Source organism: Euprymna scolopes, chromosome 33 (genome assembly GCF_053919585.1).
Source record: "Euprymna scolopes isolate OS-2025 chromosome 33, ASM5391958v1, whole genome shotgun sequence".
NCBI lineage: Eukaryota > Metazoa > Mollusca > Cephalopoda > Sepiida > Sepiolidae > Euprymna > Euprymna scolopes.
Window position 1 is genome coordinate 89,360,489 of NC_136514.1, and position 21,950 is coordinate 89,382,438.

The 21,950-nt window shown below is 34.3% G+C and overlaps 1 protein-coding gene across 2 annotated transcripts in view; it reads left to right on the forward strand.

Annotated features, from left to right (window-relative positions):
* Positions 1-2,289: 2,289 nt before the first annotated feature.
* LOC145258345 (uncharacterized) overlaps positions 2,290-21,950 on the forward strand; it is a 39,194-nt gene continuing 19,533 nt past the window's right edge. Inside the window, exon 1 of one of the 2 annotated variants that reach the window (XM_080116538.1) lies at positions 2,290-2,586. In XM_080116538.1, coding sequence (XP_079972664.1) covers positions 2,523-2,586 — 64 coding nt within the window. In that variant the 5' untranslated portion in view covers positions 2,290-2,522. The remainder of the gene's footprint in view (positions 2,587-21,950) is intronic. The other variant, XM_080116537.1, reaches the window with a different exon arrangement.

A 21,950-nucleotide genomic window follows, 5' to 3' on the forward strand; every position in this document is an offset into this window, starting at 1 on the left:
CATCGTACATTTTTTACTCCCAAACTTAAACATGGTGGGTGCATGGAATTCATTTACCGATACAAAAGAAATGATAAGTAAATAAATCCATAAATAAATATTATAAATGGTTTATTTTAATACTTGCCAGGATGCGGAGGAAAATGAATGAAGGGGGAGGGGAATAAAATAAAAACATTTTGGAAACAGATTAAGTTTGAAAGAATTGCTTTGCACAGAAAGAAATTAATGAAAAAAGAATAAAATTAAATTTCTTTTCCTTCTTGATTTTTTTTTAGTTTTTTATGAAAAAGGAAGTCAAAATTAAGACTATAAAAAAACAATTTTTATTAAGAGCGAACCTCAGTCGTCAGGTCTGTAAAAAAACGTGGAATAATCAAGAAATGTTTTCTAATACAAATTTTTTTTTACTTATGTGTTCATTTGTCTCTTTGAAGTTCGTTTGTTTAATATATCGGTTTGCAATATCACTTTGTCATTCTGTCAGACTCAAATTTTAAATCTATATATCTATAAAAGTGAAAGTGTGTGTGTGTGTGTGTGTGTGTGTCTGTGTACATTTCACTACGAAATAACGCTGTCAATTTTTAGTCTACAGACTCGAAATTATACAGGGTACTGAGATTTGGAAAAATCTATGTGATCGGTTTTTAGCCAGAAATTTGGCGATTAAGGGGTCAAATTTCAACGATTTGAGCTTTGATAACTCTAGCAAACTTTTCCGACAATTTTAGGTCTATACCCTTGAAATTTTAGATATAGGTTCCGTGGACATGGATCTAACTTAATAACTTGATTTGAGGCCAAAACAGTAAATTTCCAGGGGTCATAATAGGGGTCAAAGTTAAAAAAATTACCCCCTTTTTTTTTGCTCAGCAGCATACACCTCCAAACACCCGGGCAACGCCGGGCACCCATGCTAGTATATATATATATATATATATATATATATATATATATATATATATATATATATATATATATATAAAAGACAACCTAAAACGTTGTGGAATTTCTCTGAGTTCCTGGGAGAGTACAGCAGAGGATCGCAGAAAATGGAGGAAGATGTGTTTCCTGGGGACCAAAGAATTTGAACATAACCGTCTTTGTCATAGGGACACCCTTCGTGCAAATATGAAGGCAAAACACAAGAAACATCCACCTAAAAATTAATATGTATGCCATTGTGGTTTCAGAGCACGCAGCAAAGCAGGGTTATCTGTTCATTCGAGAAGGCATCTTTGACCTACGAGCATATGAAATTTCACCATCTGCGGGGGAGTGTGCCGGACGTCTACAGGATTGCAACTACACATGTGGTGTCACAGATCTTGGGAGCTGCTGAAGATTGCATACTGAATCCTCATTCATCGTCTTCGATGAGAGAATCCACTATATATATATATATATATATATATATATATATATATATATATATATATATATATATATATATATATATATATATATATACACTTCATGTTAGGACGTATTTGGCTCTTATGCAGGTACAGGATAGTATCGGGAGTGAGATGTCTTCTTAATATGTTTAATAATCTCACCATTTTTACCAGCGGCAATAATGGCAACACATCGGATGTAAACATTCTATTTCAGGTCAGGATTAAAGATCAGATCTCGAAGCTTGTCAAAGCAGGCTGTTTTTTTTAAAGACTAGAGCCGTTCATTTTGATTGGTGCGAGATGGGGATCAGAGTGTTGGCGGTGGAAAGATAGAAGCTTGTTCTTGAATATGCAAATCTTGAACTGTTTGTTTTTCCTTTTTTGTTTTTGTTATTTCTGTTGTCACATTTTATGTCTGTTGTTATTGCCAATTTTATACTGATAGGCGGATCACAACAAACGACCATAGGATATTAGCATCTTCTTTTTTCGGATCTCCAGCACTTTCCGCAAGATTCTGGTGGTTTCCAAAACGATAGTCTTCTGAGGCACTCCAACATTGCAAGGGAGCCCAATTTTTTCTATCCACTTGTCAAATCCTTTTGTTACCCCCCCCCCAGGATTCCCACCGCAATAGATACAACTTCTACCTTCTTTAACTTCCACAATTTTTTAAATCTTCCTTTTCAAGTCTTTTCGACCCCTTTTTTTTATCCTCTACATTCATACCAGCTGGCACAGCTATATCAAGGATTATTGCATTTTGTTCCTTTTTTTTTTTTTTTTTTTTTTTTTAATAAAATTAAATCTCGTCTCGTTGCTTGGATCAAAATGTCATATTAGACATTCATATCACACAATAATTTCACATTCTTAAACAATTAAAACAAGAGAGCTCCCAAGTAGTGTACTTCCTGTTTATGTAGCCGTGACATAGATTTTAATCTAAAATGTTGTGTAACAATTAGAGATAATTCGAAGAGTCCTTCAGGCGCGTTCGGTGTGACGTCACATCTTTTCAAACTGTTTTTCTTTCCTTCTTCATCACCAAGAAAGATACAGGTTGTGTTAAAACAACTTTAAAAAACAAGACAGATTCGCGTAAAATATAAGAAATTAATGATGATTTCAGCCAGGCTTTTATGTCTAAAAATCATTCTTTTCCAATCGGTTTTAATAACGGGTAAGTAATTCTTCAGTTTTTAATTGATTATCAAAAAATAAATAAAATAAAATAACAAAAACAACAAACGCATGTTCATCTCGGGATAAATTAATTTTGATCAGGGAAAAAATTGATTTTCAGAACCAACCTGAATATTTAAAAAAAAAAAAAAAAAAAAAAAAAGGGTGAAGACGTGTGACCCGTTGGGTCGTCCATTCAGCTCGGAAAAAAATTGATTTGATTCCGAGAAAAAATAAGTTTGCAATACGAACTTAATATTAAAAATAAATAAATAAATAAATAAAAATTAAAAAAAAAAAAAAAAAAAACTCAAGACCCGTTGCGTCGTCCATTCAGTTCGGGATAAATTGATTTGATTCAAACGAAAAAATGATTTTGCAACACCAACTGAATATTTAAAAAGAAATAAAAATAATAAAAAAAAAAAACGCGTGATCCGTTGAGTTGTCCATTCAGCTTGGGATAAATTGATTTGGATCAGGAAAAAAATAACTTTGCAATAATAGTTGGATCTTAAAAAAAGAAAATCCAAAATTAGTCTCTTTCTGCTCACTAAATCCTCTTCTATCTCTCTTTATCTATTTTACTCTTTCTCTTTCCATGTCACATCATTAGATGTGGCTACAGTTATAAGTTAAATAATATCACATGTGATGATATCCTCTTCTATATCATATTTCTCTTTGTCTGTCTGTCTGTCTGTCTGTCTGTTACAGTTTTTTTTTTTTTTTTTTTAATATTTAATGCTTATTCGCAAGGTTCTCTTTTTCCCATCTCCTCTGCTTGGCTAGCGCAAACATGTTGGTGGGCATTTGAAAATTTAGGTGACAACAATTAAGAACCTCTCCGACAATGGAATTGGGATTAGTTAGCTATGTCCTACAACCTTGCTTAAGATCGAAGAAACTGGGCTACGATGGTTCGATATGCAGTTCGTGCTCAGGAGTAACCTGACTCAATCCGGCCATGACGATAGCCGTTACACGTACATGTTAATAAGAATAATATGTAATGCAAAAAAAACAACAAAAAAAAAACAAAAAAAAAATGGATAGAGATTTAACCATGTATTATTATTCATCGGACTACTGTTCTCATCTTGAGTGTGATTTTCATAACGTTTCTGTCGATATAACCTCCGACCTTCTTCAGGTGTCGAACTCGGGAATGTTTCTGTCGAACTCGGGAATTTGGACGAAATTTCGAGCAGAACCCTTTATTTACTTCACGGGGGTAGCGTGCTCTTGTTCCGTCCGCCATGACTGGATAGAGGTCCTAAGTAATTCGCAAATGAATATGAATAATAATACATAGAACCAATCCTCATCTCCAAAATTCAGAAACGTAAGGTTTAACCATATTCAACCATCAATTTGTCATAACGCACTCATTCTAAATCAACGGGGTATAACTTTTGCTAATTTTTAACAGGCTAAAAGGTTTAGTGTGTTTGGCAGTTGTGCTCTACAAGGACGGAACCACTTTTTATTGTTTTCAGTTGGGACATGGGAAGGGTGCATAGCAGGGGCAGATAATAACTTCCATTCATTAAAAAATGAAGGTTTGCCTTTATGTTGTAGGAGAGCCACCCTCCAAATGGACTAATCCATCGTCCATATAAACTTTACTTATGGCGATCCCAGGCGGGGATGTAATTCTAGAGCGACCCTCGCATGCTCGGTTAATTACCTACATTTTTCGTTTGTAACCTTTCTGTTTTTCATGTAGTACAATAGTACATGTTTAAATTGTTTTTTGTTGTTTTGTTCTTCTTCGTGGCTACTTGCGAGCCATAACACTGGCCACATTGCATTTGAGATACATACTCACGTATAAAGCAGCATTCCCATAACACTGACGACATTGGATTCAAGAAACATAGTCACGTCTAAGATAATGTTCTGAAAACATTAACGACGTTGGACTCAAATGTTTATCACGCTTAAGAAAGTGTTTAACATAACACTTGCGACTGAAGGACTCGCGAGAATTTTTTAAAAAAAGTCAGATTTACAACTTTGTTAATTGACCTTGAAAAAAAAAACCCAGATGAGTACGGAACCAACAGAAGTTGGGAAAAGTTCGTGGCTACTTAAAAGGCAAATCTTTACTTTGAAAACAAAGGTTCATCGCTGTTTTTTCTCTACTAAAAAGTAAATCTTTTTTTTTTTTTTTTTTCAAAGGGAAATATACACTTGATTCTTGGGGGGGGGCAATTAACTGTTTCCCTAGAACTATATATATATATGGTAATCTCCAAAAATACCGTTAGGGCTTACAACATGGCCGCCAGAAGAGTCACGTGATCCGGTTGATCCAAAACATGAATCGTGCAAATGGAAAACGCAGCCTTGAAGGCAAACTTTGACAAACAATCACAATTTGTTTGTATTTAATTTTTTGTTGATATAATGTTGTTATAAAAATAGGCAAACTTTGAGAAACAATCTTAGGTTGTTTTTAGTTAAAACAGTGTTTATAAAAAGTATTTTATTCAGAACAAACAAGTTTTTGTACTTAATTATTATGCTTGTTTGTCAAAGTTTGCTTTAAATTTGAGTTTTCCGGTTTCGTAATACGGCGATTCATGTTTTGGATCAACCGGATCACGTGACTCTTCTGGCGGCCATGTTGTAAGCCCTAACGGTATTTTTGGAGATTACCATATATATAATATATATATATATATATATATATATATATACACACATTGGCTTATTTTATTGTCCTGATAGAAAAAAATCAAAATGGGTTGTTAAATCCAACCAGACAACGAACGTTTTAAACTTGCTAAATCCAATCAAACAAAATGGACGAACTAAAATTAGCATTAGCACATTTAACTAAGTTACAAATTGAAGCGGCAGAACGTCAACAACGTACAGCGACAAACCGACCGAATTACAAAAACAATTAACCGAACGTCAATTACGAACAGAAGAATTACTGGCAGAAATCACAAAGAATAACGCGCACTCTGAAAGCAATTCAGCTTTTTCTCCAATTACAATATGGTCCGCAATAGATAATTTTAAGTATGAGGAAGATGAAAAATCATTCACAGCTTGAAGATATGAAGACTTTTTCAATATCGACTGCGGTAGGTGTATCAGAATTTTTGTAGGAATTTTTGACACCCCTAACACGAAACTGCGAATAAAATATAAAAAACTTTTAATTTCTGTTAAAAGTGGGTTATTTTCTTTATGGATTATACTTCCAAAATAAACTATTAAAGTTGTTTTAAAAGTAATAGAAATATATTTTTTTTTTTTAAACAGTAATGAATTTTACGAACTCAATATTTTTCAATTTTTAAACCTTAAAAATCTATCAATTTTTCTATCGATTCTATTTTTACGATATTTTCAGGGTCAATGTGAAATTTTATGTTCTTTCCAATAAACCGAATATAATATTTTAGACAAACGTTTTTTTTTTTTTAATTCAGCCCCCCCCCATTTTCAAGTTTCTATTAAAAAGTAAATAATTAATTTACTCACAAATTGAACAGAAAAGGTCAAATAATATATTCAAATTTAAAACAAAAAAAAAAGTGTTTTAGAATTTTACCTGTAAAGTTTGAAGTTTAAAACTTTTTTTTTTTTTTTTTTTTTTTTTTTTTAATGGAACCTTGGTCCTTGCTCCTTTAATTGAAAAAAAAAAATTAGGGCTTTAATTACATTTTTTTTTTTTTTTCGAGGAGTTATAAGCTTGGAAAGACAGGGGGTCGAATAATTCACGCCTCCCATTTTGAAATGTCTATTAAAAAGTAAATAATTTATGTACCAAAGTCTTATATATCACAAATTGAAGAGAAAAGGTCAAATAATATATTCAAATTTAAAACAAAAAAAAGAACTGGTTTTTTTTTTTAGAAATTTATCTGTAAAATCCGAAGTTTAAAACCTTTAAAAAGAAACAAAAAAAAAAACTTTTTTTTTTTTTGTTTTTTTTTTTAATGAAACCTTGGTCCTTGCTCCTTTAATTGAAAAAAAAAAAACTTAGGGCTTGAATTACATTTTTCGAGGAGTTATAAGCTTGGAAAGATGGGGTGGAATTATTCACTATTTTCACGAAATTTCTGACACCCCTTCGACTGCGGTAATTGGTCTGACCAGACTGCTGCTGCGAAAACTTGAAGCGGCTGAACATGACAAATTCGTAGATTACATCTTGCCACGGAAAACTGCGGTAAATCTGTTAACAGAACTATTCTCCCCGAAAACGTCTGTTTTTCATAAGCGATGGAGATGTTTGAATGTGACCAAAGCCGATAATGACGGCTTTGCCACGTACGCAGCGGTAGTGAACAAGCATTGTGATGACTAAGTTGTCTGAATTAACAGCAGACAATTTTAAATGCCTTGTTTTTGCACAAGGTTTAGCCTCGGGAAAAGATGCGGAAATCAGGTGCAGAGTTCTTACGAAGTTAGGAAACGAACCGAATTTAACACTGCAAAAATTGACTGAGGATTGTCAAAGTGTTGAAATAAAAGATGCGAGAAATATCTAAGCAGGCATCGCAAATATAAAAAAAAAAAATAATGAAGAAAAATCCGAGACAGTACACAGAATATTACCCCCAAAAGTCGGAAAAACCAAAAGCAGCGAACTCTTGCTTCAGATATGGTGGAAAACACTGGGTAAAGGATTGCTCATTCTTAACAAAAAGATGCCTGATATGTAATAAAATCGGATATAAAAGCTCTCACTGTAGGAAAAATCAGAACAAAAGTCGGGTACGTCAAACAATAATTAGAGACGTCGTAGATGAAAACCTACGCAAATACGTAACGGTCAACATTCTCGGCAAGGATATTAAATTTCAATTAGACAGTGGGTCGGATCTTTCAATTATAGATTTCAAAACGTGGAAGAAATTACGAAAACTTACTATGCTAAGAACCAACAGAACGGCGACGGCCGTCAATGGTAGAAAAATTAATTTTGAGGTTGAATTAATCACCAACGTCACCTTGCTGGGGAAACCGAAAAAACTAAAACTGTATGTCTTAAAAAATAGTGAGAACCTGTTTGGTTCCGATAGCATGGATGGATTTCATTTGTGGGATCTTCCTATATCCACATTTTGCAAAAAAATAGAAACCCATCCAGCGGAAACTGAGAAACTTATAATCAGTTTTAAAAAAAGAATTCCCAAATGTATTTTCTCCTGGCCTTGGAAGATGCACAAAAATGGCTGCTGATTTTAAGCTAAAACCGGGCACACAACTGGCGTTTAAAAAAAAAAAAAAAAAAAAAAAAAAAAAAACGTAATGCCCCGTTCGCATCTCTGAACAAGATAAATCAGGAACTGGAGAGATTAGAAAAAATCGGTATACTGACTAAAATTGAATATAGTGAGTGGGCTGCTCCAGCAGGCTGATTTAAAAAAAAAAAAAAAAAAAAAAGTCTGGAGAAATCCGCGTTTGCGCTGACTTCTCAATCGGACTCAACGGGTCATTAGAAGACTTTCACTATTCATTACCCAGCCCAGATGAAATGTTCACAAAATTAAATAGCGGCAAGTTTTTCTCTAAGATCGACTTGAGCGACATTTACTTACAAATACCTGTAAACGACAAAAGCGCTAACCTCCTCTGTATTAATACTCATCGGGGTTTGTACAGATGCGAAAGGCTCGCGTTTTGGGGTCAAGGTAGCATCCGCGATATTCCCGCAAGTCATGATACCATGCTGATCGACATGGACACCACCATCGCATATCTAGATGACATCATTATAGCGAGTAAAAGCAGGGAGGAACACTCAAACAATATCGGACAAGTATTCAGTCGAATACAAAATTATGGGTTTAAGATCAAAGAAGACAAGTGTGAATTCTTTTTACAAAAAGGACATATCAGTGATAAAGATGGCAGACGGCCAGATCCGGACAGGGTGACCGCCATTAGAGAAATGCCGGCACCGGAAAACGTAGCACAATTACAAAGCTTTTTAGGCTTGGCAAATTATTACCAAGGGTTTATCCCTAACATGCACGAATTGCGTGCGTCACTTAATCAATTACTAAAGAAGGATAAGACAGCGGATTACCAAACATCATTCCAAAATATGAAAAAAATCTTTACTTTAAAACTGTTCCCAGCTCATTTTAACCCGAAGTTGGATATAATAGTGGCTAGCGACGCTAGTCAATATGACGTTGGCACCTGCCACATTGACTACGCGGGACCAGTAGAGGATTTTGGGTTTGTATTACTGTACACATAGATTCGAAAAAGTTGTCAAAAAAACAAATATATAACAAATAAATGTTATCAAAGGCAAGATAAGTTACTTTTCTACCAAACTGGATATATTTTTCGTGCTTTTATTCAATGTAACATGTTTATTCAGCTCAAAAAACATACAGTGTTTACCGATGTATTGGAACATTCAAGATGGCGTCTGATTCTCTCTTTAACACGGTAAGTTTGGGAAAAGATGTTATAAATAAAAAAAAACGGATAAAATACTGTTAAAAACTCGCTCAATATATGTTACCGTGACATAGGTTGACATATATTCGGCGGGTTTTTAATAGTATTTTGTATAGTTTTTTATTTATAACACCTTTTTCCAAACTTACCGTGTTAAAGAGGGTATGAGACGCCATCTTGAATTTTCGAATATATCGGTAAACACTGTATGTTTTTCGAGCTGAATAAATATGTTACATTGAATAAAAGCACGAAAAATATATCCAGTTTGGCAGAAAAGTAACTTATCTTGCCTTTGATAACATTTATTTGTTATATATTTGTTTTTTGACAACTTTTTCGAATCTATGTGTACAGTAATACAAACCCGGATTTTTACTACTTGATATTAGTAGACAGCTACTCAAAATGGCCAGAGGTCTTGAGATGCAAAAAAAAAAAACCCAAAAAAAAACAACCACAGCAACGACGACAAATTTTTTTGTTGGAGTTGTTTGCTCGTTTTTGGGTTGGGGGTTGTCTAGTCAGCGACAACGGTACCCAGTTCACCTCAGCAGTGTTCAGAGAATTTTGCGAGACGTACCAAGTTAAGCATATTACGACCGCCCAGTACCACTCCAGGAGTGAGGGTCAGGCCGAACGCTTCGTCGACACACTAAAAAGGGCGTTAAAAAAGGCGTGTGGCACATCGACAGAAAAGGCCCTCCAGCAATTTCTGCAGGTCTATAGGATAACGAAAAATCGGACAAACCAGATGCCGGATCCCAGCGGAAATCATGTTTGGGTGGAGAATAAGACCAGTATTTGATAAGCTGCTGCCCAAACATATAATACAATACAGAACTTCTACAATACCAACAAAACGGTTTAACCGCGGGGATAAAGTATATTTTAAACATTATAAGAATAACGTTTCCTTTTGTGAACAAGGCACGATCTTACGAAGAGTCAGTCATATTACATACATCATTCAGGGCCAAAAATTCTAACATAAAAGGCCCCTGAACCAAATAAGGAAACGCATCTCCTAGGATCAAGAAGAACCCCCCCCCTCCCTCAGGAAGGCAGAGAGGCAATTGATACAGTATACGACTGTTTTGACGTGGGACCTCCAAAAGGCATGTCAGAACCAAGACGCTCTGGTAGGAAAAGGAAGCGCAAAGATATACTGATTTTACACCCGAAGAAATCAGCTTGGGAGGAGGGTGGAATGAGAGACGCTCAAAGGTACAAAAATAAGAATTGTCCCAGTCGTGAAGGATTTCTCCTCCACCGAAAGAGAACAAGAAATGGAAGTGCGGCATCTGAAGAACAGATGCTGCACTTTGATCCTGACCAAAAGGCCACGAGTAGCGGTGAACCTGTGGAAAAAGAAAGGGAAAAAAGGCAGCTGTAAACGACGAAAGGAAGAGAAAGAAAGACAGAAAAGAAGATAAGATCATAGCTTATGGTGGGAGAACGTGATGACGTTAAATTGGCCATGACAGCCCGTGGGTGGCGAGGATGCCAATGAAATTCCGATGTACAAAGCGATAAGTGACCCCTATGGAAAAGACACGTGGCCTTTGTGGAATCGGATTCAGCTGTTTTTATGTTCTCTCAAAAATAATTAAGTATGACAATTCTGTTTTTACGACCTGTCAAGTTCCATTAGGCCGCATCGGTCGAAATTGAGAACGCCCGAATGCCAACAGAGGAAGAAAGACAGCTCCTTTTTTGGGTATAGGCCGCCTGGCGAAGATTTGACGGACAGCGATCCCTTAGTTCTGATTGGCCAGCGACCCGAAACGGGAAGCGACCCTGTCCACGCCCCCACAATATAAGCAGCGAGCCTTGAGAGATTGAGTTAGAGAGAGCTTTGCTTCCTTGGGTCCGACGAACGAAGATTCCCCCATCGATTGACCCTGTCACGTAGATAATTGAGTTTTCTGTCGGAGAGAGAAGAGAAAACCTTGCAGTTAACAAGTGGCCAGTCCCTAACTGAACAGCTAACTGCGATTGTACTGTTATTGAAATACAAGGAAGTTTGTACAAAAAGAAACGCTTATTGACTTGGTCCTTTCAATTGTTTTGCATGACAAGTCTGTTTCAGGAAACCGGCCGTTGACATCATCGCCGAGGAAACACCAGAACCGACAACCGGGGTCATTCCACCACTGGACGACGCGCGGGTGACGTAAGTGTCACAAGGGTGCTGTGGGGGAACCACCCTCCAAATGGACTAGTCCATCGTCCATATAAATTTTACTCATGGCGATCCCAGGCGGTCTTCTAATTCCAGAGCATGCTCGGTTAATTACCTACACTTTTCGTTTTCATGTAATACATGTTTTAAACTGTTCTCCGTTGTTCTGTTCTCTTTTGTGGCTTGTGGTTATTTGCGAGCCATAACACTGTATTAAGAAAATTTAAAATTTTGAAAGAAAAAAAAATAGTTTTCTCAAAATTCGCACTCACATTGCAATAATGCATTAAAGCTACAACTTCGGTTTTTAACAACTTTTTAACCTCTAAAATATAGAAACCCATAACGTATAAGTTATTTACATGTTAGCTTAAAGTAAAACTTAATAAAACATTGGCCGTTTTGGATGCACATATAATTAAAAATAATAGCGGACAAATAAAGTCAAATATTGATAAATAATAGATTTGTGTAAATATCAAAATATAACAAATAAAAAAAACAATAGATTTAAAAAAATTAATAACTTCTATTATTAATATTCAAAATTTTTGACCATCCTTCAAATCTACACACAATTTAATTTGCATGCAAAATGATGATCTCTCCGATTTTGGCTAAAGATTTGACGATTTTACACAAAGAAATAGAGATCCCTATCGGACACAATTAATAAAACAAATATATAAAGTAAAACTACATGTGTGTCTGACTGTGTGTGTGTACATTTCTCTACCAAACTACTCTGTCAATTTTCAGTCTATAGACCCGAAATTTGATATAAGGGTTATTGAGATTTGGGGAAATCTTTTTAATCGGTTTTCGGTCAGAAATTTGGCTGCCAAGGGTGTGGCGTGACCCCCACGGGAGCAATATCGCTCTCCGTTGGGGAGATTGAGATCCCCTAAACACTAAGTAAGGTCGGGTAATTATGCTGATATTGTGTTAAGCATTATTTGGGTGCCTGGACAACGGCGGGTAACCTTGCTGAAGGGATGAATTTATTGTGTTTTTGTAAAACAGACATATTTTGTTGTTTGAGAAAAATGACAAGAGATGTCATTTGGAAAGTTATAACGAAAATTTGGCTTAACAAAACGTCTGGCTTCTAAGTACGAGAGGTCAAAGTATCAACTTTTCGGGGCGTATGAGTGAATTTGAGTTCTGATCCCAGATTTGCTAGCCTTACATTCTTGCACACACGCAAGGATTTGGGACTTTCTCGAATAACGTTGAGTTCTGATTGGTCTGGGGAGCAGCTTACCCTACCCCATCACCTTTCAATATAAGCAAATGCCTGGGCCAAAAGTGAACAAATTGGGGCTAGATCTCGAGGCAAGAACACTCATCCTTTCATCACGGTTGTCATCATGGAGAATGAAGAATAAAATTGCGGACTGTTTTCTGGTGTAAATGAGCTGAACAATTGTATGTATGCAAACACCTGTAAATTTGTGAATTAACTTTTAGTAGACTAAAAACCCTATGTTTTTTTTTTTTTTTTTTTTTTTAGAAGCTAATTAATTTTCAGCCGAGACGCTGGCATCGGGAACCAACAACGAGGCCTTCGATGCAGAGGAATCCTATAAGAACTCTCGGAAGAGGACGATCATGGCCATTGCAGTTTCAACAGAACCAGAGGCCACATCTGCTTACCTGCGGCGGGAGTACTTACAAAAGAATCAAAGTTCAACAATTTGACCGCTGAAAACTCTACCAAATTCCTCCGCCAATTTTGGGTTTAAACACTTGATATTTTAGACGTAGTTTACTTGGACATGGAGCAAACTTTTTAATTTGATTTGAGCCCAAAGCAATAAATGTTAAGGGGTCAAAATTGGGGTTAAATTTAACAAAAATTTGACCTCTCAGCTTTTTAATCGATTTTTGGCCGAAAATTTGGCTAGCAAGGGGTCAAAGTTTAAAAGATTTGACCTTTTCGGTCTCTAGCAAACTATTCAGCCAATTTTAGGTCTGAACATTTGAAATTTTACTTAAAGGGTATTCAAACATGCAGCAAGCTTTTTAATTAGTTTTTGTGGCAAAAATTTGGCTGCCAATAGGTCACAGTTGAAAGAGTTGACCTTTGCAGACTCGGCCAAACTCCTCCACCAATTTTGGGTCTAAACACTTGAAATTTTAGATGTAGGTTACCTGGACATGAGTCAAACTTTTAATATATATATATAAATATATATATATATATATATATATATGCACATAAAGTTATGAACAGTAAATAGGCCCGAGCAAAGCTGGGCTGAATTGCTAGTAATTACACACACACACACACACGCACACGCACACACATATATATATATTCATATTCAATAATAAAAAACGCTGTGTGAAAACAACGCGAGCAAACATATACTGGGAACTCAAGGAAAGCGGATGTTCGCCGGTAGTCAAATGGAAAATAGTAAGACAAGCAAACACATGTAGAGATCTAGACGATCCCTGTAGATTATGTCTTCATGAAAAATTTGCTATCCTATACTTTAAAGAACCCCAACATCTATTAAACTGTAGGACAGAAATAGCGAACAACTGTGTTCACAGGATAAAATTTACTCTAGGATAGAGATACATAATAATTTTAAAACTAACAAAAACAATAGAAAATAAACAAATAAAAAATAAGTAAACATGCATATACATAAACTATCACACACAGACACACACACACACACATATATATATACATATATATATATATATATATATATATATATATATATATATATATATAAACTAACATATATATAAAAAAAACTTAACCTAGATTTAAAACAGGTCAATCCACTAGATATCTACGCTAAATAGCACACACAAAGGAACTGGTCAACCGAAGGTCAAACGGGCCTTTGTCCTGTAAGTGCCTGCTCATTGGCTGATTAGGAAGGGTGTGGTGGAAACTAGAAAGCTGATTGGTTAGATAAAAACTCAATAGAAGGTGCGTATATAAAAACGCGAGACAACCACAAAATTCTTGCATAAGCCTGAAGAATCCTAGAGTGGATGAAACATGGAATATTCAGTGTAGCTTAATCGCCATATATATTTTATAACTTACTTACACTATATATATACACTTGTGCCCGATATTATTCATACCCCCCTTGAAAATTGAGTTTATTAGGTGTAACTTTTGTAAGAATTTATTGTTTACGTCCATATTGATACATATTCTTAATAAACCTCTTCTGATCATTTTCGTCATTTTAAAATCTCGGGATACTTGTAATAAAAGAAATATACAGCTATTTATAAAATCTGCAATGTTCAAAAATAATCATACCCCCTTATTTTTTCAGTATTAATCGAGTTTCTGACTGTTTGTTTTCTGTTTGATTCTTATTTTGAATGCTTTTATACAACCTTTGATTAATTTCATTTCGTTTTTTGCATTTTTCAGAAATTAAAATGATATCAACTGAAAACCAATAAAAGAATAAAAATTATTAGAATGAGGAAGAAAAAAGAGCTTAGTAATGATCTTAGGACTAAAATTGTGAATTCACATAAGGATGGTTTAGGTTACAAGTCAATTTCCAAGAAATTTGAGGTCCCTACAGCAACAGTACAGAGCATAATCAAAAAATTCCAGAGCCACCACACAACAAACAACTTGATTGGTAGAGGAAGGAAAAGGAAACTGTCTGCTAGAGCCACCAGGAATATTGTAAGAAGTGTTAATGCAAATCCAACCACCACTACTAAGGACATTTTAGAAAATCTGGAGTCTTCTGGCATAAAAATATCAAGGCAAACATTGCAAAGGACTCTGCATGAAAATGGTCTGAAAGGAAGAAGACCAAGAAGGACTCCATTGCACACCGGAAAACACCTTGCAGCACGTCTAAAGTTTGCTAGGACCCATGTGAATTCTCCAGAGTCCGTTTTCTCAAGTATTTTGTGGACTGACGAAACAAAAATTGAATTGTTTGGCCATATGGATGCTTCTTACGTTTGAAGGAAGAAAGGAGAAGCTTACAACCCAAAGAACACCATACCCACGGTGAAACATGGTGGTGGTAGCCTAATGTTTTGGGGCTCCTTTTCGACTAGTGGTCCAGGTAGTTTGGTCAAGATAGATGGAACCATGAAGAAGGAGCAATATTTGGAGATACTCCAGAAAAACATTAGACAGGATGCGGAGAAGCTCCATTTAGGACCAAACTGGGTCCTTCAACAGGATAATGATCCAAAACATACTGCCAAAATAGTCAAGAAATGGTTTGAGGATAATCAAATTAATGTTTTGGAATGGCCTAGCCAGAGTCCCGACCTGAACCCTATCGAAAACCTTTGGCACATATTGAAAACTGAGGTTAAAAAGCGGAAACCTAGAAATTTGAGGGATTTGGAGAACTACTGCATTGAAGAATGGTAAAAAAACAGTGTTGATGCTTGTAAAAACCTTGTTGATAAATATCCCAAACGGTTATAGGCAGTTATTAAGAATAAAGGGCATGCTATTGACTATTAGTAAGAGAGGTATGAATAATTTTGAACTAGTGCCATTATTGTTTTTCTTTGTATAATGTTTCAAACTTGCATAATTTATTTATTTGTTGAGTTTAAATTAAATGCTTATGCTTGATTTATTGTTTGAAATCCCTTTAATATTGTCTACCTTCTGGTTTGAACAATATTCTTATAAAAATCTCAAAGATCCGAGGGGTATGAATAATATCGGGCACAAGTGTGTATATATATATATATATATATATATATATATATATATATATATATATATGAGAGAGATAGACTTAGGAGGCAAACTTGGTTAACTCAGCTGCAGTAGAATGACAGAAAAATAAATGTATATTTTCGTAGCATTTCTGTGTTGCCTGCAGTTTTTTTTTTTTTTTTACACAATAACACATTAAAAATATTTTAAGGGTAAAAAAGTCTATTTCAAAATTCTGTCCCAAGTCAAGCATTCGTTTAAATATTAATTTTTGTTCCCATGATTATCGGGGTTTATTTCATGAAAACAGACAAGACCTTTTTTTTTTTTTTTTTTTTTTTTTTTACAAAAGAGTCACCACTTATCAAGGCCCGGAGGCCATTCGAGGCTAAGGGTTAATGAATGTACAATGGCCAAAGGTAACATGTCATAGTCATCGTTAGTAGTTGGAATTTGGTAAATTGGATTACTTAAGGCAATGGTTCATCAAGGACCTATAATTTGATATCAGTGCCAACTGTCCCAATCCGGTTTCGTCCGGTAGTGTATTTATTTGCAATTTGTGTTGCTTTTTTTTGTTTTTTTTTGTTTTTTGTTTTTTGTTCCTTTTTTCTATAACTATGATATGTTTTGCCAAAATATTAATTTTTGTCCCGATCAAACGGAAACAACCCTGAAAAAGTACGTCCTTTAAAAATAAAAATAAAAGATGGCGAATGTTTGGAAAAAGATTCGATTCGAATAAAACATTTTCTGTAAAGAGATAAAATAAATTATGTTTTAGTCTTCTAATCAAGATATAACGACCCACGCGAAAAACCGAAGAACCAGAATCAAATACTGACTTCGTAGGAAGAAAGCTATCAATAACAAAGAAATGATGAAGCCACTGACTTTACTTTATATACAAGCTATAGATATAGATTTTTTTTCTTTTAAATCAAAATGTACAAATTCAGAAGATACATTTTCAAAGTTATAAAATAAAATACGTATCAAATACGTTTATGAACCAAATTACAACGCAATATTATGAAAATAAACAAATATTTATTTGTTTAAAATTAATAACGAGAATGAAGATGGCATCTATTGCCGAAATATTAATTTTTAACTAATAAATATATGTTTATTTTCATAATATTGCGTTTTAATTTGGCTTATAAACGTATTTCATATGTATTTTATTTAAAATTTTAAACAACATTTTTATCACGGTAAACACAACTCTGACTATTTTCTAAGTTGTTCAAAAGGATAAAAATATGTACGGTAGGTTGTAATGATAACCTTTGTATAAACGCTATAGTTATTTTGTTAATATTAACCCTACCAGACCTGAGCTACTGAATATAATTTACATCTGTGTCTGGCCTCCTTGGCTAAATTGGGGGGAAAATTTAAACGCGTTAGTAATTTTTTGCCTTTAATCTACCGCCAATATTCAACTTTTGTGTGCCAACCCTCCCAACAGGTAAAGCCCTTCTTGATGCACAGGCCCCTTTGCATCATCAAAATTATCATCACTTTCTTCTTCATCGATATATTCATCATCACCAGCATTACTTAATTCGGAAACTCCTGATCAAATTCGCCTTCGTTTGAATCAGAATTTGTCACTTTATTCAACACTTGTTGCACCGTGAAACTCCTTGGTCTCGCTCTTTTACCTTTCCAAGTGCTTGGTTCGTCACTAGTTCACTTTAAGTGTATCAGAATTTTTGTAGGAATTTTTGACACCCCTAACACGAAACTGCGAATAAAATATAAAAAAAACTCGTAATTTCTCCTTTAAAAGTGGGTTGTTTATTTTCTTTATGGATTATACTTCCAAAATAAACTATTAAAGTTGTTTTAAAAGTAATAGAATTTTTTTTTTTATTAAAAAAAAAAAAAACAGTAATAAAATTAATTGCATTTTACGAGCTCAGTATTTTTCAATTTTTAAACTTTAAAAATCTATCAAAATTTTTCTATTGATTCAATTTTTACGATATTTTCAGGGTCAATGTGAAATTTTATGCTCTTTCCAATAAACCGAATATAATATTTTAGACAAACTTTTTTAATTCACGCCTCCCCTATTTTCAAGTGTCTATTAAAAAGTAAATAATTATTTTACTCACCAAAGTTTTATATATCACAAATTGAAGATAAAAGATCAATAAATATATTCAAATTTAAAATAAAAAAAGTAGTGTTTTTTAGAAATTTACCTGTAAAGTACGAAGTTTAAAACCTTTTTTTTAAAAACCACGTGAAACCTTGGTCCTTGCTCCTTTAATTGGAAAAAAAAACTAGGGCTTGAATTACATTTTTCGAGTAGTTATAAGCTTGGAAAGACAGGGGGTCGAATGATTTCACGCCTCCCATTTTGAAATGTCTATTAAAAAAGTAAATAATTTACTTACCAAAGTGTTATATATCACAAATTGAAGATAAAAGATCAATAAATAATATATTCAAATTTAAAACAAAAGAGTAGTGTTTTTTTTTTAGAAATTTACCTGTAAACTTCGAAGTTTAAAACCGTTTAAAAAAAACAACACGTTTTTTTTTTTTTTTAATGAAACCTTGGTCCTTGCTCCTTTAATTGAAAAAAATTAGGGCTTGGATTACATGTTTCGAGGAGTTATAAGCTTAGAAAGATAGCGGGTGGAATTATTCAATATTTTTCACGAAATTTCTGACACACCTACATGGCTACTTTAGTCTACAAAACAACTCACAACTCCGCTAAAACAAAGGAAGTCATTTACAGAACGTTAGGCTTGCGCTAAATCGAGGCTAAGCAGCGATCGGGTAGCTATTTTTAGCTCCATGACAACAAAAACATGTGGTCGAAAAAAGACCGGATTAGCGGTAAGTATATATATATAGATATAATCCCCCAGCTATTGATCATAGCCCCACTAGCAGTGTTAGATGTCGCCATTAAAAATTAGTGAAAAGTTGGAATAATTACACTCACTATATTTCGAAAAATGTCATTTAAACCCTATTTTTTTCTTTCAATAAAAGAAGCAAAGACCAAATTTTAAAATAATAAGATATTTTATTTACAGTTTGTGTTAAGGGTGTCAAAAATTCACAAAAAATTCTGACACAGCTATAGCCCCACTGCCTTGTGGATGCCATGGGAAGGGCAACGACTAAGGGAGTAAACCCTGACAAAAATCCGGTCTGGAGTTCCGATAGGCGGATGGTGAAGCTCTGCAACATCTTTCCGGCATCTCTGAAGCCGCGCTGGCACCGACTGTATTGGCTTGCTTTTCTGTGGGAGTTTGCCTGCAACGCCGAGAGGGGGACCCTGATGAATTGGCAAACCAAGGTTCTCATTACCTGCTCAGGTTTGCACCTGGTTAGCCATATTAGACGCTGTAGTAAACCAAACTAGTTGCAGAATTCTCTATCTGTATAAAAGCCAAGTACGTCCAAGAATAGAGTACTGCTACCATATCTGAGCAGGGGCTGCTAAAAACAGCCTATCCTGCCTTGACAGAGTACAAAACAGACTTTGTAACCTAGTAGGGAATGCCCTTTTTTCGTCCCTGCAGCCTCTCTCCCACAGAAGAGACGTTGCGAGCCTGTCATTGTTTTATCATTATTTCCACAGGAAGTGCTCGTTTGAGCTCCAATCTCTGCGCCCCCCCCTCGCCAATCTTTCACGAAAAACACTCGTCTAGCTAAAACCACTGTCAGTAATTTTCCCTACTCTTTATCTGTGCCTAAATCAAAACGTAGATTCCACGAACAAGGATTTTTTTTCTTAGAAGAGCATGCCTGTGGAACTCTCTTCTGTTTGCCTGTTTCCCACCTGACTTGGATGTCTTCAAGTCCAACATAAACAAATTCCTGATAAACCGCCGCTTAAGTAAGACGCTTTATCAGATCTCCATTACTAACGATTACTACGATATTATCCCATTGATTACTGTACACGCAATAACCATTATCCCCGAGTGGCTTCCGGGCCTTAATAAGTGATGACTACCATGTAAAAAAAAAAAGAAAAAAAGAAAAAAGAATGCCATTGTCTCAAGACACAAAAGATTGCCATTATTATTAAGGCATATAGCATTTTCGAAAATTATCGGTATATCGTTAACTTGGTATGATAGGGTTAAAGCACAAAGTTTTATCAGTAATGGAAAACCATACTTGAACTTTTTTTGGTAAATGTTTCGTTTAGGTCCACCTCCACAATTTTCTTTAAAATGACGACATTTAAAGGTTTTCAACTATGCTGAATACGAAAATCGCATTGAAATGTTGCAGAGATAAGTAGTTATCAAGATAGAAAAAAAATGCATTATGCACGGTAATTTTGGCGGCCATTTTTTACGCGCATGCGCGCGCGCCCTAAGCAATCAGAATTTTACACGAAGGAAAAAAAACAAAAATGGCCGCCAAAATAACCGTGCATAATGCATTTTTTTCTATCTTGATAACTACTTATCTCTGCAACATTTCAATGCGATTTTCGTATTCAGCATAGTCGAAAACCTATAAATGTCGTCATTTTAAAGAAAATTGTGGAGGTGGACCTAAACGAAACATTTACCCTTTTTTTTTATCAGTTGAGGAGAGTTCCTCTTGACATTCGATTCAGTCATCAAAATGTCTATTTTTTTGTTTCTGCGTTCAAATCGTTGATTTCTTGAAAGAATTAGAAAAGCATGAACGGTATCAAATCATGACAGGAGGAGCAGTAAAGCACATGTTCCTATTTACGTTGCCTCTCCGCGAGGGCAGAGTTAGTTAGACACCAGGTCGGTTTTTAATGTGGAGAAAATCCAGCTCCCCATAAAGGGACACTCGGGGATAGGAACAAAAATAAAAATTGTCTCAGTCATGGATGATTTCTCCTTCACTGACCGAGGACAGAAAAAGGTGAAGTGTAGCAATAGCATCAGATATATATATATATATATATATATATATATATATATATATATATATATATATATATATATATATATATATATATATATATATATATATAATATTATTTGTTTACGTCCAAAATAAAAAATCGGCAATTTCTAAAAAGAAATCCGATCTACAAGGTGAAGACGCTAACCTCAATATCGTTTAAAAAATCAACAAAAAAAAACTACGTAAGACAAGTATATATATATATATATATATATATATATATATATATATATATATATATATATATATATATATATAGTGGAGATGGTAATTAATAAAAACTGAAGAAAGTGCTCAATACTGTTGTAGAGCAAATATGCGTTTTATTTTTTATTACTGTATCTTTCTGTTAAGTTACATTATTGTTTCGGCTACACGGCCGTTTTTTTGGCCGTCTGTAGCGTCCTCAGACTTTTACAGAAACCTATATATATATATATATATATATATATATATATATATATATATATATATATATATATATATATATATATATATATATACTTTTTTTTTTTTTTACAACATTGTGATTTTGGCCTGAACGCCATGATGTTGATCAGTTTGGCAAATGCTGACAAAACCATGTGTTACCCCAATCGACAAATGCAGCCGACACAAACGTTGTCTCCGTGGCCTTCTTCTTCTTCTTCTTCTTCTTCTTCTTCTTCTTCTTCTTCTTTACTTGTTCTAATTATGCCGTCGTCTTCCACACATTAGCGATGCCGAGAGGGTGCGCTAGCAGACAGCCCGGTGTTGCCCATTTGTAAAATACACTTTGATATAATATCGTAATTTATGCAAATTAAATATACTATTGTAATTTATGCAAATTTGATATAATATTCTAATTTATGCAAATTTAATATACTATTGTAATTTATGCAAATTTAATATAATATTGTAATTTATGCAAATTTAATATAATACTGTAATTTATGCAAATTTAATGTGATATTGTAATTTATGCAAATTTGATATAATGTTGTGATTTATGCAAATTTAATATAATATCGTAATTTATGCAAATTTAATATATTATTGTAAGTTATGCAAATTTAATATAATATTGTAATTTATGCAAATTTAATATAATATT